Source organism: Larus michahellis, chromosome 2, assembly GCF_964199755.1.
Source record: "Larus michahellis chromosome 2, bLarMic1.1, whole genome shotgun sequence".
Lineage (NCBI taxonomy): Eukaryota > Metazoa > Chordata > Aves > Charadriiformes > Laridae > Larus > Larus michahellis.
This window is the reverse complement of record NC_133897.1, coordinates 118390308-118417302: the sequence shown is the minus strand read 5'-3', so window position 1 is coordinate 118417302 and position 26995 is coordinate 118390308. Positions and strand designations below refer to the sequence as shown.

At 45.1% G+C, this 26995-nt stretch overlaps 1 protein-coding gene across 3 annotated transcripts in view; it reads right to left on the bottom strand.

Moving 5' to 3' along the window:
* CABLES1 (Cdk5 and Abl enzyme substrate 1) overlaps nucleotides 1-26995 on the bottom strand; it is a 74164-nt gene continuing 47169 nt past the window's right edge. For all 3 annotated transcript variants that reach the window (XM_074576826.1, XM_074576827.1, XM_074576828.1), the window contains 6 exons: nucleotides 17623-17722; nucleotides 15964-16120; nucleotides 15066-15169; nucleotides 4400-4506; nucleotides 3254-3461; nucleotides 1-1641 (listed from right to left, as the gene is read on the bottom strand). In XM_074576826.1, coding sequence (XP_074432927.1) covers nucleotides 1501-1641; nucleotides 3254-3461; nucleotides 4400-4506; nucleotides 15066-15169; nucleotides 15964-16120; nucleotides 17623-17722 — 817 coding nt within the window. In that variant the 3' untranslated portion in view covers nucleotides 1-1500. The remainder of the gene's footprint in view (nucleotides 1642-3253; nucleotides 3462-4399; nucleotides 4507-15065; nucleotides 15170-15963; nucleotides 16121-17622; nucleotides 17723-26995) is intronic.

Sequence of the window (26995 nt, the reverse complement as noted above, 5' to 3'; positions counted from 1 at the left end):
AAGTAAATACCGTAACTGTGAGTATTTGAGTTTGCTGGATCCGTGTGGGGCCTGTCGAGGGCAAGGCTTGTTAAGTGAGCCAGCACAGGAGAAGATTGGACAGGGGTGTAATCTCAACAACTGGACGACGTCCGTAAGCATGGCGCTAGCTTAGTGTGCATGGAGCATCAGGGAGCTTGGGTCGAAACCCTCTGGCTTTCTGGGTGTCCAGTCAGAACCAGGGAAGCTGCGAGAAGTTTTACTGTAAAACTCCAGTACTGAAATGTCTGAAGGAACTGGACCTTTAACTTCAGTGGGCACTGATTTTAGGTTTTGCACAGTCAATTCTAGTTAAAGACCAAAAAACTTTAACGATAGCTGATGCCCCTGCCGTTGGAGCCTTAAGACACCTGTTACACTGCTGAGCCCTACTCTTTTTTTGTTTTTGTTTTTTTTTTTTAATAAAACACTGTTTTAAGATACAGCACAATCAATGTGCTTATTACGCACTCTAACATAGAGCACAGAAATACAACACTACAGAGTGCAAGTCTAACCATCTCCACAGTGGGAAAAGTGCGAAGGTTAAAAATATGCATGTGGCTTAACACAAGATATTTTTAAAAAACATGACATGGAAATCTCATACGAATGCTTTCATCTTTATCACAAACATGACTGAAAACTCAAGGTCAGTTGCTGATCCTTCTCTCGTAGTAGTAGTAGTAGTAGTGTAATCCTTTCAAAAGTACAATGTTGGAAAGATCAGAGAATAAAAAAAAAAACAAACCAAGTGTCCAAAAATGATCCCGTTTACCACTTTTCCAGTAGTTATGTTTGTCAAGAAGTAAACACGTAAGGTCACCTTGATCTTCGCCATCGGTAACTGATACGCTCGGAAACAGCTAAGCCAACCACCCGCACTGAGATCAGTTCGGTGTCGCACACGCACACACACACGGCTACACACACAAACACCCCACAGGAAAAAAGTGCACTTTCAATTGCTGATACAAAAATAGATTGGCACATTCTTTTTTTTTGTTTTGTTTTTGACACAGTGAAGATATCCTCTTTAAAAGCTTTTTCACGGTAAGAAGTCCTCTCGGAAGTTGCAGCAGGTCTGTAGAAAAAGCGCTATGAGAATGCACTCGCGTGGGCTTCCAGGGTTTGTGTGATGGAGGGAGGGGTGGTCACGAGGCTGCCCTTTAAATTTTTGCCTACTTTTATAGCTGTAGTCCCCACAGGTAGGGTCAGTCGCCACCCAGTTTCAGCACGTTAACCATTTACCAACAGCTCGGTCCTCACCTGCTTTGAGAAAGTAACGATAGGTAAATTTGTCAAAGCTGAGAGTCTTTACGTCGATGCGGTGTTTCCTATACGTTGCCGGAAAAACTGTTTTGGGGAGAGAGAGAGAGAGTGAAGTGTTAGGAGTCTGATTTTGCATTTCCAGTAGTAACTGCGGCTCAGGAGAGCCAAGTGGGAACAGTCGGGAGCCCCTTCCCCGCAGGGCAGCCAGTGCTAGGAGTTCTGCACCAAGCGTCTGTAGTGCGGCATCACTTCGTGCTCGGGAAGGTGGAGAGCAAACTCCAAGGCCACCAGCACCGGGAACTCGAAGGCGATCAGCTCGCGCCTGTTCAGCCGGAACTTCTCTTCCAGTTTCTGCAACGACAGCCGAGGGGGTGGGTAAATAAATAAATAAATAAATAAATAAATAAAGTCTTTGTGAATGAGGGTTTGATTTTCTAGTGCTTTCTTACAGATGACATTATTCAAAACATGCGTGCTGCTGTCCTTAAACCTCTGCCCTGCTGGACTGGCACGGGTCTCTCTAGGTTTAGAGAAGGAGAGCAGCATGAACTGGATGTACCCATTCCTTGCTGTGAAGGTGAACTCAGCCAGCTCAGCCAGCCAGGCTATTTCTGACATGTTTGTCATGTCGCTCATTCCAGCTCCAGCAGATACATCTTCTAACGATCACAGAGATTACCACTGCAGGAAGAGGAAAATCCTGGCTTCAAGCAAACACCAAAATCGCTGGTGTAATGGGAGACATGCAGCTCGTAACTCCCCACAAACTTCCTGCGCTGCTTGAAATCGCTAATTTTCCTCTCAGCATTAGACTGTGTTACAACACCCTATTGGGGAAATTATTTCTGCTACAATTAGATACGTTTGATCTTAATACCTCAGAGGCAGAAGGTGTAATCTCCAACAACCATAAGAATAGTGAGTAATAGAAACTCCTATCCTCAAGGGGGATGAGATGGGTTTCATAGTTTGCTTTCTGCTGTAATGTACTAACCCTCCCATCTGCTCTGCTGTTGTCACTGGATTTGGACGCTACAAGTAGGCAACCAGCTGTTCAGGGATATTCTCCCCCCATCCTCTTATGATCTCCTCGTCCACTCCTCGGCTAACTGGGTCTACTAAAAAATTCAGTAGGTCTTAAGGATGAACCGATGTTTCAGAATAGCATGGGAGGCCAGATTTTCCAACTCCCACCAGGCTGATTTTTTTCCTGGTTATTTGGAGGGCCTTCTAACAAACTGACTGTCCACCCAGCTCTGTGGCTGTGGCAGAAGGGCATGATTCCACAGTTCTGCCCCCCAACCAAATTTCCATGTCTCTTGAACTAAGTGAGCTGGTTGTAGCCAAAGTACCCAGTTACCTGCCCTAACTTTCTGCATCTGTTAAACCAGATTGGTATCTTGGTGCTTGCAAATGGACTACGGAATAACACTCCTTTCTGTTAACTCTTTCATAAGGAGTAGGTGGAAACCCAAACACTCTACTCTACAAAAAAAAAACCAAAACAGCTGGGCTGAGGTGTTCTAATGGGAACACTTCTTCAGGTTTTCTTGACCAAAAGCTGAACTTGATGAAAGAAGTACAAACTCTGTAGTCTACTAGACTCCCTCTGAAATTAGTATCTGCAATTAGCTCTCAAAGGAGAGTCTTTAGTGACTCTTGAAAACATAATTAAAAGCAAAATGAATTTCCTGAGGTTTAACTTTTGACTCGTATTGAGAGAATGGTGGTCAGATACCTCTCAAACCTCACAGTATCTGACACCAGGGTCTTCAATCACATCAAGCGAGCTTGACATTGAGTACTACTACTTCCACATAAATGTATAACTAAAAAAAAAAGCATTTAGCTGGCTGTACAGCTGGAAACCTAGATGAGAGGGTGACTACTGACAAGCAGGCTTGCATAGACCACGTGCTGGCACTTCATGTAGAAGGAACACTGGAAACCTATGGATACGTACATCTATAAGATGCTTGACTTCATGTTTTCTGAGGTCACTGCCAATTTTGGCTGCTAAAAGAACACAGGCTCCAGCACAAAGCTTTCTATTCTGCTTGTTCAGCTTCCCCTTGAGAGCGAGCTTCTCAAAGTAGACAAAGGCCATGGCCACTGTAGGCTCTTCAAAACCACATTCTTCTTGAGCAAGCTTGCGCATTTCTCTCTTCAAGCTGAGTAAAGAGACCAGACAAGTATGCTGTGAACTGCGTTTTCAAGCATTTCTCATTTCACCCTAAGAGCCATCCTTTCAGAGATTCCCGCTTAGTCAAATGGAGGGCAAAAAGAAAATGTAATTTACGTTAATTACATTATGTTAATTGCTCTGTTTTGGGGACATTTCATGGCACATTTTGACCTCACCCTTCCCCCTCACTGCCCCCAACAGATAGTTGCGTCAAACTATAAAAGCAACTGAAAAGCGTTGACATTTTTAGTAACAATATTTCATCAGAGGTCTTAAGGTGCATACACTTTATTTAGTAACACCAGCTTGATTGCTTGTGCTCTATGTGCAGCTCTGCTGCCGGTTATGGTTGGCCAAATCCAAACTGACAGTCTTTCCACGTACTGCAGTACTGTCTGGTTACGGAGCAACGCGACTCGGTATCCTTCCAGCCAGTTCAGTCAAATGAAATGACCAGTACTTCAGTGAAGCAATATGTCTAGCCTGCCACACTGTAAGGAGTGGTGAAATACTACAACTTTGCTGTGAAGCTGCCCACTTGTTTCCCTTCTGGCCACTCTCTCTGGACAAGGCACAGAAGTCAGCGTTTTTCTTTTCTCAGTCTCTTTTTAAGCTAAGTGCCATGAGCTTAGAGACTCTGTTGTGTTATTTTTCTGGCTATTTTCGCATAGCGCATGCCCAGCTCGCATCCTCATCCCGTTAGATGCCACATTTGACACCTGAGCGGTGTGTGTTTGTACATTCCCCTATCTTGTTTACTCAGCCCACTAATCAAAGCAATGGTCTGACTTATTCTGCACCTCTGCCGGTCACTGCTCCTGGAAGATCAATCAGTGCTGTCCTTCCCCTCGCGTGCAGCAGCAGTTGTGCTGACACAGGAGACAGCTGCATCACGTTGCAGCCTTACCACGCTTCGCAACGTACCTTCTTATTTTACTGAGCGTTAACTTGATGTGAGGGAACTTCTCCTTAAAGGTCTCGTTCATGTCCTTCTTGAGATCTGATGGCTTCACGTAGTCTATGACTGTGGTCTGTAACACACGGTCAAGCGAGAATTGCTCTTTTAGTTTGTAACAAACAAGATCGCTCAATTTCCAAAAGCAAGGAATACCAAACAAATGCCAGTCAATCCCAACGCTTTCAGGAGAGGGGAAAATTCAGTCTGAATTAAGGCAACAATTTGTCTGTGACTGCTCTGTCAGAGCAAGTCACCTGAAATCCGAGACGACTGTTCAGCACATGCCCTGAACAACACAGACCTTATTAGGATCCTCCAAGTATCGCTAAAAGTAAGTTTAAGCTAAATGTGGGCGGATAAAACCTAGCTGAGAAATCTTGTTAAACAAAAAAAAAGAATCATCACAGGAACTGATTTGATGCCCAGATTTCGTGTGCGTATCTCCATGCGGTTCTGAGACACATTGTGAGTTTCTCTCAAATCGATTCCTCAAAGGAACCGCTGGTACAAATTCTTGACTGTCATAGCATACGTTTCTGAAAATACAGGTAATTAACCTGCATGGCTGGTCATTCAGTAGAGTGCAAGATAGTAATGCTGTCAGAAGTTAGGCAGTAAGTGGACAAAAATATTGAGTTAGGACAACGTTCAAAGTGTACAGTCTACCTCCTTTACACTGAGCTTGCTATTCCCTTTTGCCACAACCTAAAGGATTTCCTCAAGTAGCAGAGGGTCCTCCCGGCCACTCCTGCAATGCCAGCGCTCGCACCGAGGGGCGTGCAGCACTTCTCTGGTTCCTTCAGTCTCCATGCAGGAAGCATTTTACCCAAATCCTTTGTCACCACTCACCTGGCCAAAAATCTATCAGCAGAACAACAAACCAACCTTCATTTTGGGGATGCGCCAATTCCTTTCCTGACTTTGGCTGTTCGGCCTCTCGGGCAGAAGCAGAAAAGAGCCCCAGCCTGGGCAAGCCAAGGGACAACCTGGTCCCCAGGCAAGCAGCTCCCGGCCAGCTTCAAGCACGGGCGGTGGGAGAGCAGCAGTCTGCAGCGCAGTGCATTCTCCTTCCAGCAAAAGCATTTTTCCCTCCTAATTTCTGTTTCTGATTAACCTATGCTATGGCAAAGGGCTGTTAACGCTAAACAACAAGATGTTGAAAGAGACAGGCAAAACACCTGCCGCATGTTATGCCTTTATGGAAAATGGAGCCTGGCTGTATTATATCCTCAGGGGAATGCAAATCAGCCCAAAAAGACCGACTGCATATGCCTGCAATTTTTTTTCAATAATTAAAACAGTATATGGAAGGGCTTGGGGAGGAGAGAGTGTAATGGCTCTAGAGAGCAATCGGACAACTCTTGTTACCCGATCATGTTCTAGTCTGGAGCCAAAATGAGCATGAAGGGAAGTAACGCACACCTAACTTTTCCTGCACTTTATTTAGGAGATATGGTACTGAAATAATGGATAATTATAGAAATTTAAAAGAAAACAGAGCATATGTTTCCCTGAATAGCACACAGCAGTATTTGAGGTAAACTACTGTAATAGGAATATAACAACAACTTGCCACAGGGTGTTGTTACAGTCATACACTCATTTTAAAATGTGGGCCATTCTGCTATCTGATTGGCAGTGTGAGAAGCTTTATCTGTCCCGATAAACTGTTCCCCTCTATGTCCTGGCAGGTAACTCTGCTGGGAACGTCATGCAGAACAGTTGCCTGCCCATTTTCCTAAATGCTTGTGAGCCCCCTCCAACACAGTTACGTGTTAGGCACCAGTCCAAACTTTATTCAGTGAAGGGGATAATTTATTAAGGAAACTCAGTCCTAGCATAGAAAGCCACATCAGCCCTCTTCAGCCACCCCTGCTGCCCTGCATGCGTATGGATGAGCTCGAGACACTGCACTGCCATCGAGGTTAAAAATTCATACTCTGTCTTGACACTGAAGCAGGCAATGCACTATCACCCCTGAATAAAAGGAAGAGAGGAAAAGACAGGGAGAAGAAACCTTGGGAAGGTTTCTTGGAGGGAAAAGGCTTCAACTGAATGTGTGGGTCTGCCTGGTTTTAATCGTGCTGAGGTTGGAAGGATGTACGCACGCACCCGTGCGGCCGTGGCTCTTCACCACAGACAGCTTCTCCTGTGCTGCTTCTCACCTGGCAGGGCTCAGCCCTCCGAAGCAGAGGAATGAAGATCTTACCAATTACTCCTCTCCTTTCTTTCCCTGGGATGTCGCTGCCTGCCTGCTCCTTGGTTTTTTTGCCAGAGGATTATCAGCAAGCTGGGTGCTTCTAACATACAGATACACTGGGAGTTCTATGTGTAATTAAGAGGGTTCCTCTTATTACTGTTATAAGAGGACTATTGAAACAAGCCACATGACATAATTCAGACCAGCGCCATCTGCTACTCAAAGTACAGAAGCACCAGTCCATGCTGCTCTTACTTACAGAGTCAAGAGACACTGAGCACATAAAGGTTACCCGCTATTAAATCCAAAGATTATTTTAGTCACTAACAGCATTTTTTTGGTTGTCTTAGGCAATCCTAGAAAGAGTGAGCTCAGTTCTACTGTGCAAACCTACACGACACCTTATTTCATGCTTCGCTGCGAACCTAACTGCCTGTTGTTTGCTCTCCATCACCACGGAGCTGCTTAGTTTTATCTTAATTATCTCCCTCAAAGTGATCACGTTTTTTTTGCGGCAGGCCTGCCATTTGACTCTCTCCAGGTAATCGTCTTCACTCGCCCAGAGGAGGATGCAATCACGCACGAACATCTCCCACCCGACAGAGACCACTCATCAGCAGAAAGGGCACACGGCAGCGGCGGGAGGGCCCGGCCATCCTCCGGCCTCAGCTCCCCAGGAATTATGCTGGACAGCAAGTTCCAGTTGCTTTCATCTCTAACAAGTAGGTGCTGGCGTGACCCCAGCTCAGGGGGCGACTGTGCAGAGGGGGAGCGAGCCCCAGGCTCTGCCACGCAGCAGCAGCCCCCTCCCGGGGTGCACCTTTCCCCACGGCTGCTCCACAGGCACCCTCTGTTTTACCTGGGACTCCTCCAGCCCGCGGGAGACTTGCCAGAATTCAGCTAAATTCTCTTTAGAAGGAGAAAAGCTCTTTTTAAAAAAAAATAAAAAATTATTTAAAGCAAAGCACTCAAAAGGCTTGAGAATAAGCAGGCTGCTTAAAACTGAAAATGGTAAGGAGGTACGGCTATTTTTAAACAGAGAGATTTGTCAATTTTGTCCTGATGATAAGAATCTCCCCCCCACCCCCACCCCCAACTCCGTATACTGCTGCTTCCTGCAAGACAACAGTCTCTATGATATAAATCACAATAATGAAATCCAGATGAAAGCTGGTGTGTGCTGGTTTTGATTCATGTAACAGGATAACGGCAGCATGTTTGAACACACTGGCTCTAAGGCAGCTGTCTCATCTTGTCAGTGCCATGCCGGAGAGCTCAGCTAACTGCCCTTATTCTCAAAGAAAGGAACTGGGCAACTTTATTTTTTTCCAATTCTCTTTTTTTTTTTTTTTTTGTTGCTGCTGCAGAAGCCCAACTTTGTGTGAGCAGTGGGATGCTGTTTGCCCAGCTGGTGCCTACAGAAATGTGTCCATGTGGGACCCTGCCCACCACAGAGGCAGCAAAAAAAAAAAGAAAGGGAACATCCGTTGATAGGTAATTTAAAAGCAATGCTAAATTAGTGTCTGTTGAGCGATCAGATCAGTTACCCCCTTCTAACTGTTTCTGACCAGGATCCCCTCTTGCTCTCACCCTGTGGCTGGGGTGCAGCACCCACGAAGCTACAGAGAAATCCCAGTCCTGCCTGGGGTACCTCCTGTACCCCACGAACGGCTTGGCACTGAGCAGACACCCCAGGCTGCTGCTCCTGCCCACGAGGGATAGAGTGGAGGAAACCTCTGGGGTGGCCCAGTGACCCCCACGGACCAGCTGGGATCTGATGCATGAGGGCCCAGACCTAACGTCATCTTTCGCTGCCTGCTCTCTGCTCAGCGTGTACGCTTCTCTTCTCTGTTTTAGGCCATTTCATTGCGCTTGAGCTGTCTGCAAGTCCCAAACAAAGCTGCCACATTGAGGAGAAGACATAGAATCATAGAATTGTTTTTCCTGGAAAAGACCTTTAAGATCATCAAGTCCAACCATCAACCTAACATTGCCAAGTCCACCACTAAAACATGTCCTGTGCATGGTCCCATGCATCTACACATCATCTCCAGGGATGGTGACTCAAACACTTCCCTGGGCAGCCTGTTCCAATGCTTCACAACCCTTTCAATGAAGAAATTTTTCCTGACGTCCAATCTAAACCTCCGCTGGCGCAACTTGAGGCCGTTTCCTCTTGTCCTATCCCCTCTTACTTGTGAGAAGAGACCGACCCCCACCTCGCTACAGCCTCCTTTCAGGTAGTTGTAGAGAGCCATAAGGTCTCCCCTCAGCATCCCTTTCTCCAGGAAAAACAACCCCAGCTCCCTCAGCTGCTCCTCGTAAGACCTGCTCTCCAGACCCCTCACCAGCTTCGTTGCCCTTCTCTGGACACACTCCAGAATCTCAATGTCTTTTGTGTACTGAGGGGCCCAAAACTGAACACATTACTCAAGGTGCAGCCTCACCAGTGCCCAGTACAGGGGGACGATCACTTCCCTACTCCTGCTGTCCACACTATACAAGCCAGGATGCTATTGGCCTTCTTGGCCACCTGGGCACACTGCTGGCTCATATTCAGCCAGCTATCTGTAAACAGTGTGGATTTTTGTCTGTCTGGAACAACTCTGGTATTGCCCATGTAGGCGCACCGTTCAATACCGATGCCCCAAATTTTATGAAGGGTTTGCAAATATTTCGCTAAAAGGAGCACAGCTTTTTTCTTTCCAAACCTGCTTTCTCATACATAATGCCATTTCCTAGCAGGCAGGCTCTCTGCACTCCCAGAGCTGTCAGACACACGAGCAGGGCACTGGGAACTACCAAACTGCCTCTCTCATACTCTAATCGCGAATGTTTGTAACTTCTGTCATCCAGAAACATCTGTCTTGTTTCTCACAGCTTATTTGCACAAAACACATTTCACTTCAGCCTTCAGCAATGCTCCTTCGTGAGCCCTGTTCACGTTCTCTGTATACAAAGCTGTGTATGTATATTTTAGTTGGCGATGGAAGTTGCGCAAGACGAATGAAAGCCTTGATATATGGTCGCTGACACATGCCTGGACAACAGGATAAATGCTTCGGCCGAAATCTGTACTCTGCACACTTTTTGCATGGCTGGCAGTTTTGAACTTGGAGGTTGCCTTGTGTGTTATTCACACGCGTTTTCAAGCAGCTGCTTTCTGATAGGAAAGCTGTATATATAGTTTCACAAATATGGGAGGAGGGAGGATGCCTGAAATGGCTGGAAAGACTGGCAAGATGAAATATTGTTGAAAATAAATCCTACTTTGGCACGCTACCAATAAAAGATGATCTAGGCTTGGATGCCTCTATCTCCCGCTTAAGAAGGATAAAATCAGAATAAAATAGGTGAATAACATGAAAGATATATATATAGGCTCTCTTCAGCTGTCACTACTGTGTACCCCTGATAAATCTACTTCACAGACAGCAGAGAGAAGACTGATACCTTTAACAGAATTTTGGCAGGCTGATGGTAAGTTCTGAACCGCATAAGAACTGAAAAGAAGTCAATGACTCTGCACTGCTTGGCTACCTTAACGCATACCGTAGGTCACCAGCTATGTAGCTATGAACTGTCAGTAACCCAATTCATATACTTACGGCTGAAGATGCATATGGGAAATCCTGATAGAGCAGAGGCTTAAACTGATGATGGAAAATGGGAGTGATTCCTTATCTATAATTAAATAAGGAAAATAACCCAAACAACAACAAAAAAGGAAAAGGAAGACTAAAAGAAGATGTTTCTGTTGTTAGAAAGTTACTAACGTTCAAGGGTCTTAAGCTGAAAGATTTCAAATTTCACAAAGCAAATAATCTCAAAACTGCCTCTTGGAATTGAAGTACATGGAAGGACGCCAGTTTATTTTATACGGTTAACACACTGGAATCATTCTCAATTAATGCAGTGTGTCATTGTTACAAAACAGTTGTTTATTGGAGTCTCAGCCAAATACAGCATCGAATGCATAGAGCACAGGGCTTAAATAGGAATATATATACCACCCCTGTGATCCTCTCCTCCCTGAGACTTTTGGGAACAAGGTCAGAAGCTGATTAAAAAACAGTCTGGAGATGCTTAATTTACAGCTACGGAAGCGCCTCGAAGCAGAGGGTGACGGCACCGAAGGACGCTGGCTGCAGGGGAGTACTCCTGACCTTGACGCTCCTTGTGAAAGACAGAACCAGGGAGCGAGAGACCGAAGGCGCTACATCATCCTGCAGGGCTTTTTGTTAGACTGAACGGCCAGGGCAGCAAGCAGTTCTAATTTTAAAATCCCATCGGCGGACTAATATTTAATAACGCAGCCTGGCAGCGCTCGACACCAGTGCAGCAGTACCTGGCAAACGCGGGCTGACGGCCAGCCCCGCTGTAAGAGCACTGCGGGCTTTTGCGACGCGCTTTTTTTATGAGCGGCGCGGAGATGCCAATTTATTTGGGCATAATTAAACCAATACCCTGAAATCGTGTTAAGTACCCAAACCAATTGCCAAGCGCATCCCTTGGGCGCGGATAGATGGGGTATGGCAGGGATGTTGTTACAGAAGGGTCACTCAAAGTCAAGACGCTGCCGATATGGGCTTTTCTTCTTTTGCTGCACGTTCTGGCAGTGCGCTGAAGATGCTCCTGTGTTTGTGTGTTACCAACAAAAGCAGGACAGCGGGGGCCAGCTGCATGCCCGGTGTGGGGTGAGTTTTCTCCTTCTGCAGGGAAGGAGTTTGTTTCTGCTGTGGCAAGAACGCAGGGAGGCCAGGGAGGCACCGACGAGTTTGGATGTACCCTGGTCACCACAGAAATTACTGCTCTGTCTGGTAGATAAAGGTTCCCATTCTAGAGAGATTTAAGAATCTGCAAGAATTGCTGGTTTAGCGGTATCAGCCAGGAAGACATCTGTTAACCGTGACATGATGTTTCCCTCCTTCCCCCCACCCCCAAGCACGAAATTCTTCTACCTCTTACTGTTTATATTGCGGTAGAGATTGTAGACTCTCCTACGAAGCCAACATAAAACAAAAATAATTTCTCCAGGGTAGACCAGAATTTAGACTAACACAATTAACAGAAGCTGCAGAGTTTATGTTGGGAAAGTATTGAAGCTGCTTTTTCAGAATCACCCCCTGACAGGCTGTTTGTGGGTATTACTTTTAGAAATGTGACAGGGACGTGCATACCCTTTCAAGCTAGGAACGTGGACGTAAAGAAAGACCAAACCGAAAGCACTTCTCCTTCCCCACAGCTATCTTCGAGGAGGAAGCTCAGCTACTCCTTGAAAACAGCTGAGGACTTGCAGCTAAAAATCCTCTGCAGGTCAGGACTAATTCAGCCCGGTAAAGTTACAAGACTGTTAAAATCGATGTCAGTGATGATAAACTCAGGCTCCGCAAAAACAGAGGGAACGACACGTCGCGTAGGCTGGAGTGCTGACTGCACGTATTTCAGAGGAAAATCCGAGCAGGACCACACGTTTTTCCTGCCTCATGCCTCAGGATAAAGCCTGCAGTGTTTACTGATGCAGCACTCACACAGACGGAGTTTCACCATCGGAGAAATCCTGGCCTGCGAAGCACGAGCTGGGCTCCCAGGAGTAATACGGGCGCGCGTAGCCCTGTTCCGCAGCCAGCGCCGCAGCCCAGCCCTCAGCCTCGCTCATCCGCACCGCCATGTGTTCCCCTTCCTCCCGCACACCTTCCCCACATTAATTGCTCTGACATCCGTAAGGGGCTGGGGGGGATGAGGGGAGATGGGGGGAAATATCTACAAGCTCGCAGCTGCCAAGCATTAATGCTAAATGCTGGCCAAGTAACAAAACTTTAATTACAAGCTGCAGCGCTCCGCACACAGCTAAATGTTGGGCGCTGACATCAGAGCTGCTCTCAGCTGCTCCGGCACTTGCGAGAGGCAGTTAATTACTGCTATATTCCGCTCAGGACCAGAGACTGGTTTCAATCTGCGTGCAGCAGCTCTACAGCTCCGTGGTCACTTGGCGGAGGTCTGTCGATACCGCGATGGCTGTGCACGGTCAGGAAAAAAAAAAAACAACGCAGGTTTCTCGCTGGCCTCAGACTGCAATTTGCTTTAATTGCAGCATACGCCGATTTTTTTATATTTGGGGAAGAAAATGACTCGAAATTACAGCCTATTATGCTCCTGTTCACGCTGATGCGAACTGCAGGGAGGGGGAACGCCAGCTGAGTCTGGAAAGTCTAATATGGATGCAAGTAAAGTCTCCTACGGAGACAATATGGCCCTATTTTCACCAGCTCGACACACAAGCCCTCCCTACCCGCAGCCCGTGTTGCAAAATCCTATTTAACCTGCAAGCTCCCGGGACACTCTGACACTATCTTTCCTCCCTGAAGGAAACACCAGCCCCTTGTGAAATCTCTCAGCTGAGCCCTGAAGAACAGCCACCCACTCTCTTGGGTTTCTTGCAAAGCTGTGCAGCTCCCGCGTGGCATCACAGCTATGCTGCCTCGACCGGGGGCCGGCAAAACCCTTGGACCTCGGACAAGAGAGCTCTTGGCACGTGCCGGTTATTCCCACTAAGAAAAGAAACACTGCACTTTATGTCCTTCAGCCTTTTCTTAGGTTAGTGCTGCCTTCACAGCGGGAGACGCAAGTGCTGCAGACCCTTGGGCAGTGCTGAAGAAGTGATGGCTCGAAGGCAAATTCAGGCAAAAAATAACCCCCAAAATGTGAAATAAGGCATTTTTCCAGACACAACAGTAATTAACTCCTAGAGAAAACGAAAAAGCAGGAAGACCCCAGCCAGCGCAGATATATTCTAGACAAATAATGACATTGATTTTAACAATTGCCCTTGAAGTCCATTTTTCACTTTTAAAGCATCTAATCATACCTCTGCGACAGTGGAAATCCCCAGCCAGCTCCTTACTGCAATAAAAGCACCTCAAAATGCTGTGGTTAACCAGCACGTGGAAAAGAAGGGCATCGAACACCCGGTCCCTGTGGGTGGAGATCTCCCCTGACCTAGTTTGGCTCTTCTGACCACATCCATCTCAACACCAAGTCGAAAAGGGATCAAAGACCTCAGGTGATCCCAGAGGACTCAGATGGCCTGGCGCACATTGGCAGCTGCGAAAGCTATGTTCACTTTGGACGCCAGTTAACAACGTCTTTCCGTTTGAGGGATGACAGTTCCCCGTCCGTGACAGTAACCGTATCAAAACCTAATGAATATTTTTCCCACCCAGTTGTAGCTGCCGTGAGGGGTTGACACTTTGTGGGTTGGCAGCCAAAAAATAACTTGCCAACCCTAAAAGTAAAACTGGCTGAAAGTAAGCAGAGGACATACTGGACTTCCCACTTGAAAATTTAGCACAAACGCAGAGCTCGATCAAGCCTTTCTGTGCAACAGGCAGAACACTCTTGCCAGCAAGGAGTTAAGCTTCAGTCTACATGGAACATGTAAAATCCATTTCTTTTGAAGAAGGAGCACCCAAGAGCCCTGTTATGAAATAAAGACCAGCGTAAGGGGCAGAAAAGAACCTACAAAGACGGTGTATTTACACATGTTCGTAGTTTATTAAATCATACCTCTGTTCCAAGTTAAGTGAGGGCATGGACGACACTTTTGACCTCAGGGTTTCAAATCCTATCCTATTTCTACATAGGTAAGAGTACTAGGACACCACTTCAAAAAAAAAAAAAAAAAAAAGCAGCTTTTTCCTGCTGCCTACTACTACTTTGGATGTGTAATTCAGACAGATAGGTGCTCACACACATACGACAGCACTGCATCTTGCAGGAGTCCTGCCAAAATAGCACACCAGGCTACAGACTTGGTGCAACTGAGAAAAGGCTACAGGAGTCTCTCAGCAGAGAAAACACGGAGTTAGAGCACAGATCAAAGAAGAGTTATGCGTCTGGATTGTTACGGGCTTGGATATAGTGAAAAATACACTGGCTCTCCTCATAATTGCTGCAATTAAAGGAAGGACTATCCCATGGTGAAATAAATACCTGGGAAACAAAGGCTCTACTAGACACCGAAGCGCTGTTTTAAGGAGTGAATGATAAGCATCAAAACACAATGCAGCTTCATGACTTCGGAAAAACCCTAATGGGCATCCTCCTATTTTGTAATACATGCCAATTAGAGGAAGTATAAATTTTCCTCTGAATGCGAGAGAATGAGTGCATTGTTCCAACAAGCCTTTCATCTAAAGCGTTTATGAAATACAGCGGTAATAAACGCGTTTACTTTTTTAATACCTCCACGAGTTTGTTTTTACAGGTCCCAGTAAGTAACTGTCACGTAGAACAAAGCATTCCAAACAGCTGTTATTAGTAGATTTAAAAAAAAAATAATCTTTCTAAAATATGGCCAAATGTAACCTCAAACTTCAAAATACTGTTACCGAAACTTATCTGTGCTACACCTAATTTTGCGTATCACTTACCATATATGAAGGAAATATTAAAACCCGCTTATGTTTTCCACACGGCCATTGGGGATCATCTAAAAGATTTGGGTCATATTCAACAAAGTCTCCAAGGTCACTACCTACAAAACAATGGTAAATTTAAGAAAAGAATTCATTACATCAAGAAATCTCTGGACTTAACAGAAGTGGCAAATGAGTTCACAGACAACGCACAAAACAATCTTCATGCAAGGTTTTTGAAAGAGTCGAAAGATTTTTCTAAATCTTGAAAACTCTAAGTATTTCAATACTAATAAAATTTGCAAAGACACAGAGGACCTACAGCTTATGAATTACCTGGTAAATGGGAATATAGGGCTTACAGAACTGTAAAATTATATGAAGCGCCACAATGCCTTTTATTCCCGGCAACAAGTTTTCATCTGTTTATGTGGATGTTTTGATTTGTTTCATTAAACATGCCAAACTATCTTAAGCATATAGTGCTTTGGCTTATGTTTTGTGCCTGGTTTTGTAAACACAGCCCTTTCCAGCTGAATAAAGGTCACAAGGATGATTTACACCTTCAGCGTATGACTACTGTGTTGCCACTGTAAATTTTCCATAGCAAAGGAAGGTAACGATGAGCCTGATGCAGGAGGAACAAACAATGCTGGTGACAGGAGGAGGCACGCCGAGTGCCATCAGGGGCAGGGGAGAGGACCAGCAGCCTTGTTTACTTAACTTCCCATCATCCGCAAGCCAGCTATGCTAAATAAACATGGAACGAGCTGTTTCACCCATGACATGAGACTGTATTTTGCTTAATTTAAGCAAAAAGGGGGGCTAAAACATGACATCCGTCCATCCTTCACAATAACTACCTATCGCCAGGGTACCCAAGGATATTAGAACAAGCTTCTTGAGAAGTTACCTGCATCAATGCTCCCCTGGGTGCTGTTAGCTCTTGCCAAAGAAAGGCTACGATGGCTTGCATTGCGAAATTGGGAGAAGGATGAGGTGGAGTCTATTGTGTTCCTCCGAGTTCCCAGAGCGTTGGTGGGAAATAGGAACTGTGTATAAGAAACCGTCTAAAAAGAAAGTCAGAACGGACAGACAGTTACTATTAGCCCAGCTCAGCCGCAGCGGGATGCCTTTGGCGCATCCTGATTGTAAGCAAGAGAAGCCAAATTAGCGGAGGATTTTCTGGATTTAATAGTTAGGCACAGATGAATAAACACCAGTCACCCACATTTGCTTCACTGCAGTCACTTTATCCATGCGAAAAAAAAACTTCTGCAAAGGCATTAATTCTTCAACAAAACAAACCCACAAACGCAAGCTCTAATATGCTGGATTTACAAAATCCTACTCAAGGGTCAGATTTAAAAATATGTCAATTTGGTCGGGTTGGGTTTTTTTTTTTTTTTTTCAGTGGGCCTTCTCTGTAGCAGGTTTCAGGTGCTTCTTTACTGAAACAGCATCATCCCTACGGGTCCCTCAGCACAGAGCAGCCAGAGGCAAATCACTTGAACGTTGCTAAACTTGAGCACTTTCTCCGGTATTTCTGTCCTTTAGGATTTTGTCTGGCAGAGTCTTACTGGTGTTGTAAGTGAGCAACCAGTTTACAGCAATGGTTGTGGGAGATCATTTACTACCTCCTAACACGGACTGAGTGTGAATGAACAACTTGTGACAAAATTATTTTTAGAGCGTACCAATTCTCCGCTTTCATCCTTGGCCTTGCTTCTCGCAGGTTTATTTTCCAAAAATAACATTATATTGAAGAAAAAAAAAAAGTCTAAAGAGTCTCAGACTCCAGACTGGTTTACTAGGAGGAGGTCAGAACAGGTATCAAATAAATCATGTGAGCTTTCATTTATTTATAAGCAGACAGATTGTCTTCAGGAATTTACAGCCTGTGGTCTGGCCTGACACCTGGTTAGGTGAGCGCACCATGTGTAGCAGCATTGACCTAACGCCTTTCAATCCATAAATGGCAGCAGACTGGGTAAACTGAACTGTAAGAAGTAAATCAAGCTTTCAGAAAAAAATGTTTTAGTTTATGATTAAAATTGTCTCTCCTCTATATACTTGTTTAAAACGGATCACTTTCCCTACAGATTCGCAATTGCTTATTCTATTCAAGTGAATACACTCCTGGATTTTGAAATACTCATCAGATTTGTACTTCTGTCTTCCTGCTCTTTGGAAAATATACTGTTAAGAAAAAAATATTTTATTAAATAAAATTGAGAGCAAGCAGAATTACAGCTTACAACTCTCAACAGAAATTATTTTCAGGCCTCTGACAATATACTCTGCAGTGATACCTCCTGTTAGAGCCAGGGGAAGGCTGCGCGATTCAGCAATTCTTTAAGACTCAGATGTTGCCGCAGGCAAATTTCTTCAAGGAAACAGAGTTGTTTGCATTGACAGCTTGGTCTGAATTCCAGTTTGCACATACTGTGCTTTAACTATAGTGTTACAGTGCACGTTTTAATTTATTTTTCTATCTGTGCTTGTTATTAGTTACACATTTTTTTCCCCTTATTACAAAAACCTAATGTAGTAGTAACTGAAGCATCCCCACCTTCCCATCCGCTCCGAGCTCCACACCTTCAAGACCAATTATCTCTTTGAGACACACTCCGGTAGAATGGCACTGGCGTCCACCTTCCAGCTTCATATCCCTGGGGAACAGAAACCAGAGCAGAAACAGCTCTTAATATACATACCTGGTTTACCTTCCACCACCCAATGCTGAAATAAGGTATAGCAGCATTAATCCAAACATGCCAATGCACAGCACAGATCAGAGAACTTCTTCTACGGGCAGCACTTGTGTTGTCTAAAATACATTAAAATGCAGGTTGCACCTCATACCCCACCTATGGTGTAGAGCAAGGTTCCCCGTCATGGGGTGCCTCTGACAGAACCTGGCAGTGGGAAGGAACTGGAAGTCATATACACTTCAGGTGAGATCCAACAATGTAGCTTGAGCACTTAAGTGCCATGTATCCAGCAGACGAATGCTCCTACAGAACATACCCACGTCCCCCTACGCCGTCGGACAGAAAGTGCTGAATTCAGGAGGGATTCCTGCTCCTCCAAGTGCAGGAGAGTGTCCAAAGCCCAGCGACCCTCCTGCTGGACGTGAGCAGGAGAAACCCAGCTGTCCATTGCCTTGGGATGGAAATTCGGGGATCTACTTTAGGAGGACTGACCTGTTTGCCATCTTACACTTGGAGGTAAATGAGATGCCCGAGAGAAGCAGGCTGTATCCCATGCTTTAGCCTCACAATCAAAATATGAGTGAAAATAAAAGAAAAAAAAGGGCAAATTTATGCGCCGCAAATAACAGCTGTATACAACTCCGGAGCACTTATCTCACAATATTTTCCTAGTTGAAAATTATTTCCACTGAGGTCCAAGTACGTTCTTAAAAATCTGTGTGGGAGAGACACTGACACTGAGGCAGGGGGAAGCCCTGCAGGCTCTTCACCCGACTGCAGGGCTGGACTTTGTCTCTGCACACCCTGTTTCCTCGTCTTCCCTTTCCAACCTGTCACTCATGTTACTTCTCTGAAACATGGCAATCAGCAAGTCCCCAATAAATCATGTGCCCTACCGCTGGAAAAATCCAACACGTCTATCTGCTGGAAAACATACTTCTGTGACAAAGGAAAAGACTGTATCAAGTTTCTAATCCCAACAAAGCCCTCTTAGTTTCTTGACTGGGGTTCATTTAGCACAGTGTCACATCGTTATTCTTGTTTCCTGATATCGTGTTACTGAGGGGCTGGACAAATAATTATGTAAAAATAACCCTCTGTCAGAAGCATGGGATTAGCCTCTCTGCTCTTGTGCACAACGTGCTTAAAGGAACTATTTCTCATAGAGATAAATGCCAAATAGTAACCATTTCAGCAGGTCTTATCTAAGAAACAAGCAAACAATTTCAGGAAGCCCCCAACCCCAAAAATGAGAACAAAAATCTGAATTACCTGAAATAATATAAGAGCAGTTTAGTTCCCTTCCACTCAAAACCTTGCAGACACAGAGGAAGGAATAATGCCATGATGACTTTGAAAACAAGCCATGGAGAAATTTCTCCATGCAATTAACAGACAAGGATAGACAACTCTGTAATTCATAAAATGAAAATCTGGCACTCTTTGAACAGTCAGCACACCAGCTTTTAAAAACAAGAGCAGCTCTAGGGACTGAGAAGAAATCAGTGCTCTGGATGCAGGGATCGGAGTCAGCTGGCAAGCGTGAGCACACACAGGAATGATCCCTGGACATGAGCTGAAGATCGATGGGCACTGATGTCTCCATTTTCCCCATCTTCCTGATCTTTCTAAAGACTGCTCTACCGTCAGGACCCTGTGAAAAACACCGCAGTTACTACCCCTCATCCTGAGTAGCAAGGGTTACTTAGGGTCTCCTGCTCCTCTACATATGCTCTGTGTTTCTAGGTAGTACACGATTGCTTGTGTTGTAAAAGAGAGTAATAAAATATTACTGTTTGGAGAGAAATGTGTTCACAAAACAGAGTTCACAAAACTTCCTCTCTAGAGGAAAATAATCTGAACTAAACAACGTGCAGTTTCTTATTAATGTATAAATGGAAAGGCTCATCCTAGCTTACGCACATCCTCCTCTCGCTGGTAAAAGATCTCAGTGAACACTTAATAGGAAATTAGAGCCCCTAAGTGACTCTACCTTATCCTTCTTGAGTTTCTTCTTAGTAAAACCAACATCAAGCTAGTCATGTCTTTGTAGGACAATCCTTCATTTTTCCCTCCCTCCCTCCTATTACAGACAAATAAGTTCACAAATGCCCCAGCAAGCCCAAGGGCTGCCACCTTGCTGATGGGAGAGCCCCAGCACAGCTGCTTCCTCCCCACACCCCTAAAATCCCAAGTGCAATTAGGAAAGACCTGGGGGATGCCTCCGCTTTGCCCTCCGCAAACAAATCATGCCTGGGGAACAGTCAGGATGGTTGTCTGGGTACAGCCACCACACCAGTGCTACCAACCACTGCCACCAAGTTCTTCAGGACACACGTCCTCTTGTGCCACGACGGTCAATGGGCTACACCAGGCAGAAGCATATGGAGGACAGGCACTTTATATAAAAAGAAATAAATCAAGCCTTCGCTGTGTTTAAGTTATTTAGATTACCAATGGGACCGAGGAACTGCACAAACCAATGTCCCATAGTAAAGGTGCTTACAAAATGCAGAGGAGGAAACATGGTCCTCGCCAAAGAAGCTTTTAAGTGAAGAAAACTTCCTTCCTCCTCTTCCTCATTTTTGATTTTCCCGTTTTATTTTCCAAAAGTGCTTTTTCAAAAAGTTTTCAAGGGATTTGAGCAGACAGCGAAAAGCAAAAATAAATCACGTGAGCTTAATCTTACTACCTTTACTTTATTTGAGCAGGGAAAGCTTGAGGAAATGTGAAGATCAGGGACAATATTTCTTTAGGAGACAAAAAAACAGATCCCAGTTTTTGACGAAGTTTGGTAAGTTACCCTGATTTACACTAACGTCAAGCTCTAGATATTCTATTTGTGCATGCTATTTCCAGAAAGCTGAGCAGTGTTACAAACTACACACAAAACTAAGCATATTGTTTTAGTCATCCAACACTGCAGAAAAAAAAAAAATCGACAGTTTTTCCACTTAAAAAGAGTTGACAGATTTTCTTGGAACGGTACCAGGTGACTTGGGATCCTAAATTTGTTGTGGGACAGCGAAAAGTTTTGCTGAGCAGGTAGATAAGAATCAAAACAGGAAATCTCACCCTATCTTTTATTAGTCAGGCCAGGATTAACAGAATATAAATTGGATGTTATTACCTCTGGAAGATGTAACATTTCTTTAATGAATCAAATGTTACGCTTTGACGTGATCTACAAAGCCCCATGCAAGACTCCTGCTGGGCACTTGCTCTTTAAATGACAGCAACAGTTGAACACTTTAACCTGTGAATAATTTAGGAGTCTATTAAATATTAAATAGATTTCTAGATACATGAAAAAGCCTTCTGCTTATTGCAAAAAGGAATCTGATAATTGTTATTTAGAGATGTAAGCCTTTTGTGTCTATGTTTTACGCTTAGCGATTCCTGACTGTTAAAATTTATTCTAAAAGCAAAGGCGGCTCATGAGGCATCAAGAAAAGATACTGTTCTTATCCATCACTGTAAATAATTTCTACTCATCGTCTCTGTTTATAGGGACAAGAACAATGACAACTTTGGAAAAGACGTGCTGCCAGCCAGTCCACCAGCAGATCTCCCGCTGCCTGAGACTGCTTGCTTTAATTGATTGTGAGCTTTCAGACCCTAATTGCCATTAGTGTTGCTAGAACAACAACTCCAGAGGCAATTTGCAGGGAGAGAAGGTGGAAAAACTCCTGGAAATATGGCTCTAATGGGCCAGTATCCTTTTTTTCTCTCCAAACATATTTAGGTGTGAGCACGTCAGCTCTTGTCCTGATGTTTTGCCCAACACCAAATAAACGTTCAAAATTTAAACCTATTAGCTTTTGGAGATTCATTACTTAATTTCAATCTAAGGGAACAGGGCAACTCACAAAAATGAGCAACGGTGGCTCTAGAAATTTCACACATGAGATGCTTAGTTTTGAAACGTCCTGTTGTGGGGAAAAAAAGCCCCCAGATTTATGTGTCTTTCTGTAAAGCTAATACGCACTTGCTTTTGGTTTTCTGTTCAATTTGAGAGAAGCAGGGAAAATGGGCAATGGTAAAGAAAAGCAGGAATACTTCAGTTTCCCTATTATCGACTAAAACCAGATAGTTATTATTCCCCAGGCCTACAGAATGATAAGTGCTCAGGAAAAGCACTCGAGATTGATGACTTAATCAAAACTGCCTTGTGCACAAAAATCTGTTGGGAAAGAATAGCGAGGAAGCTGGTGACAAACCCGAGGGATGTAACAGAGTACCCTGCTTTGCTGCGTGCTTACTGCTACTATCCTTATGGCAATTTAGATGCTCTCATTTCTGCAAATATTCCCGTTTTCCACACTCACTGCAATGCTCGTTACTCGACCTGCCAAATAACTGACAGCGGGGGTGCGGTGTGCAAGACAACCTCACCTAAATGCTTCTTTTTGCCTCATTTTGCAAACGACTTTCTTACCCAGTTTAAACACCGAAGACGAACAAAGATTTCAGAGTTTCGGTAACGAAGGCCCTTCGTAACGCCTGCCCTATGGACTCATCGATCGTTGTGGCTACATATTATTTGGGGTGATGGTATTGTATTGGAAACCTCTTGCTCTCAGCATCACTGAACATTGAGCATTTAGTTAAATTCAAAGTTAAATTCAGCAGTGATTTATCTTTAGAAACCGGATGAAGCTGGTTTGTAGCTTTTCTGAGAAGGACGCAAATTCATTTTATCTAACGACTTCCTGCTTTATTTCAGAAGAACGGTCCGTTTCCTGGGCTTCAATCCATTTGATTATCCATATTGCATTATTTCCCTTAACTGGAGGCAAGTTTAGTCAGATGAATACCTATATTCTTGTCAAGACAGCAATATGCAGCAGCCCTGCCTGCTGCAGGTAAGTTTCTAAGCACTTAATGAATTCAATGCCATGAAGAATAAAAGACGAGGTGAATCGGCCGGTTTTATAAGGCCATGCACTATCTGATGCTCTGGGTTTCCTGTCCCGTAGCTGATCACCTCCAGCCCCAGTGGCAGTCGGTCACTGCCAGCCCAGCGGCTGAGAGTTGAATGTAAGACCAGCTGTGTTGCAGTGCCACATCCACGCGACACCGCCAGCTCTCCTCCTCACCCGTGTCCTCTAGATTCATCTTCTGGGCAGGACTTCGCAGGAACTTGGGAGCTCTTAAAAGGTTCTTACAACATCACAAAATAAAGTATCATCAGAATAGGTATGACTTCAATCTGTGAGTGTTTTTGCCATTAACAAAAACAAGCCTAAAAAGTCCCTTTTCAAAAACATGTTTTTAAATTATGAATCATAATGATGCATGCTGAAGTAAAAAAAAACAAAACACAACACAACTATAAACCCAGCTGACTGCACTTTGCTGGAGGGAAAGACAATATGGTACCTTCCTCTTCCTCCTCCTCCTCCTTTATGACACCTCTAACAGTGACAGGCATACATATATTGCCATCGCCTATTTTGAAAATGCTTTGGCACCTTAAAATACCAACGAGAACTGGATTGCTCTCAGATGGCTGCAAGCATACTTAGAGCCTTTCTGCAGGCCACCATGTCCTGCAAACCACATGGAGTGACTCCGACAACATCCATGAGTATTGTCAGTGTTGCACTGTCCCCTTGGAAGTTGAAGAAGAAGTGGTGCGCAGGGAAGCTCCAAGAGCAGGTCAGCAATGCAGAATGGGTTCCCTTCTTCCCCTGCCCAGGAAATCTGCCTTTTCCAGGGTAGGTACCTGGAGGCAGAGCTGAACCTGGTCCTTCTCTCCCAGGTGGGGTCACACAGAGCGTCCTTGCACTGACCGTGCTGGGGAGTTGGGTGGGAGAAACCTGCCAGCACGTTCCCTCTGCTGACTGCAAGGGAGAGCCTGGCCATAACAGTTCCTCTCTGGGGACATGCGCAGTGACCCTAGCACCCGGAGCATGACCTGCCTAATGGCTAAATCCGCTGTGTCTGATCCCCAGCTCCTGTCTCAAAGGGCTGAAATCCAATCCATCTCAAACCGTCTGGAGCCCACTTCCAAATGGAGTTAATTCCTTCAAGTCTTGTCTAATCCATCTGCAAACGTCTCCTCCACTCTTCGGTCTGCCATGACACGAATCCCCTCTGAGGCCCTCTGAGCAGCGCAGCGTGCATGTGTACCTGCACGTGCTGAGTGTGTGTGTGATGGGGCAGCTATTTGCTAGTGATTCGAGGCATCTCCTGTCCTGGAAGAGGAACGGCACCAAGGCCCAACTCCACTTGCCGCGAGCTTCCACTGTGACAACCTTTGACAAAGGAGGTGTGCGCCACAGCAGCTCAGGGGCTGCACCAGGCACACCTCTCACCACCGTCATTACCTCCCGTTTTCTGCCCATCTGCAGAGATAGATGGGGATTGATTCTCATCTCCTGCAAGAAAGATACAGAGTGGATGCTGAGCCAGAAATCCAGTCTCGATATCCTTCACAAAGTAGCTCTTTCATCTCTTGGAGTATTATATTTAAATAAGAAAGAGGAACAGGAACTTGAAGAATAGTATTAGCATAACATGACGTATGATGCTTCAAATTTGTAGGTATTATTGAAGAATACTGGGGTGTCAATGTGATCCATAGTATAACATCAGTGAGTGGTGAGAAAGGAGAGAGAAACAATTTTTATAAAGCACAGGTATCTCTCCACAACGGTAAAAAAGGTTCAGTAGTCACTGCTGCATCTCCTCATGTATGTGTTTTGTTTGTAAACCTTACTGCAAAATCTCTATGTGGTAACAGCATGCATGTTTCACAGGTGAGCAAGATTTTGTTCAGCAGAAAAATTCAGATCATGAATACCCTTTAGCCATGAAGATTTCCAATACATTGAAAAAAGGAGTAACAACCGCACAACCGATCCTCTAGTACCAGCACTAGCACTTGAACTGTCTCACCTCTAACCTTGGCATCACCCAATGACTTTGTACTTCACAACATTATCAGTGTTGCTGGATGATGTTGGTGCTGCAGATCTGCAGATCAGCCTGCAATGATGACGAGAGTTTGCGTGTGTGTCTGTTAATTTAATAACAGAGGCAATAACACTGTTACAGTGCTCTCAGGACAGGGCAACCCTCTCATCACTGCCCTTGGCCACCACTAAACCCTGAATGGGGTCTGATGACTTTGGGCTGTGGCATCGTAGGATGCTGGGGGCCAAGGGAAGCCAGCAGGAGAGGTGCTCAGCGTGCCTTTCAGCTCCTGACTTGCGGTATAGCCATCCTTACATGGCTTTCACCTGGCTATGTCTGCTCTCACAGATGCTCCGCTGGTCTAGATGGGGGAAGAAAAGCAAGCTCCAGTCCTGCCCATTACCCTACTCTTGGCCATGGAAACAGGTGAAGCCGTGCCTATCTTCACGCCACCAGCAAAGATGCCGGCAACCTTAATGTAGCCAGACCCAGAGAAGAGAATTTATGGTCCAGACCCACAAAAGTACCTGCCTCTGAGTGACTCCAAGAGGAGAAAACACACATCAAAACCTTTGTCAATTTAGTTTTAATTCTCCCCTCTTCCCTTGCACAAAAGCACTATAAGCTAAAGCATTAGGTTTCCATCAAATACAAGGAATGGACAAAATTTTGAGGACAGAAAATTCTAGTGATTACTTCTTTTCATGACTTTTTTCTCCCCATCATGTCACACTCTGCTTTGTAGTTTTTGCTTCTCTTCAGTGTAATAGAGAAAACTAGAGAAAGTAATCTTCCCAGCACATGGTGTCCTTCCTTCTCAGCCCTAGCAAGTACCACCAGATCGGCCTTCTGAAACTGCAGGCAGCAAAACCTACCATCATGCCCGGCAGCCTCTGCACCGCTCTGGAGTACCGTTCCCTCCAAAAGCCTGCTGCCAGCTGCACTCTGGTGAGCTGGCAGCTGCTGGGAACGGGGGATTTGGGAAACATATTCCAGGGGACAGCTCAAACTTCACCCTCTCATGTACTTCCATGGCACTCCTCCCCACCCCCCCTACACCTCCGTTTCCATTTGTACAACCACTTGAAAACACAGTTTGGGGGCTTGAGGAGGGTTCTTGCTGTTGTAGCTGACCTCGGTATGGAAGGTGGGCAACGAAGGGCCACAGCCTAGAGTACACTGGTTGCACGCCATTGGTAAGGGGCGATGCTGCCCCATCCACCCTGACCAAGTATGCAGAACCTAGCTGCGTCTGCAGGAACTGCCTTTCAGATTTTTTTTTAAGTGGCTCCGTTAGCACAGTTTAGCTGCCAGCATCGATACAGTAGAGCTCTTCTGTGCTGCCCACAACATACTGAGGCCTGGCAGCCTCCCCAAAACACAGCTGTGTCCTCACTGGCCACAGCGCCCGCGAGCCGGAGCAGAGGTGGAGAAGCAGCAGCAGCTCCACCACGTGCTCCTCTCACATGGAATAGTCCCCCCTGCATCCATGTTCACCCCACTCCTGCCAGGGTTTACTCCAGTCTCATGGCAGATGCACCCAAGGTTCCCTGCAATGATTCCTTTCTTTTCCTAAGCTATTCAGCAATGTTTGCAGAACATAAATCAGGTAGGACATCTTGCCCAGGGACAAACATCAGCAATCCAGAGATTCAGAGATAGCAAAGCTAAAGGATGCTGTCACTACAGTATTTCAAGAGAGCACCAGTGTCTCTCCCCGCTCCCACCACACATCCAAAATGTGCAACGAAGTAAGCAAGCACTGTGCAGCCTGAACAGAGTGCCTACAGTTTATGCTATACTGCCTCATCTGTTCTTTGCACCAGCTGTTCCTGGAAGGAGGTGCCACTGAATTGTTTGTCTCTTCCTCTGATGCTCTGGAAGAAAGACAGAGGGCATTTTTTTAAAATCTCAGCTCTTTAGCGGAAGGAACAGGGCTGGATTGTTTTGTACTGGCACTTGCTACCTTCTCATCCCATGCTCTTCTTGCTGCGCAAGCATGGTACAAGACATTACATGCTGAAATAATATTTAGGTTTGCAGCTGGGCTCATTACTGCTGTAATTTAGAAGGTATAACCAGTCATCACTATTTCAAAATACATTCAATTTTCAATAAAGAGGCAATTTCCACAGCGAATGACCATGAATGAATGACAGTGTACCCAAGAAGAACGAACAAAGCTACCAGTCTGTCAAGAATTTGCCTGATGTGTCATCCCAGTTTAATTAAGGGAAAAAAATTACTGTAAGAGACAGGAGAGCAAGTCAGCTCTCCTACAAAGGTGCCTCCTTTCCTTTGTGCATTAAA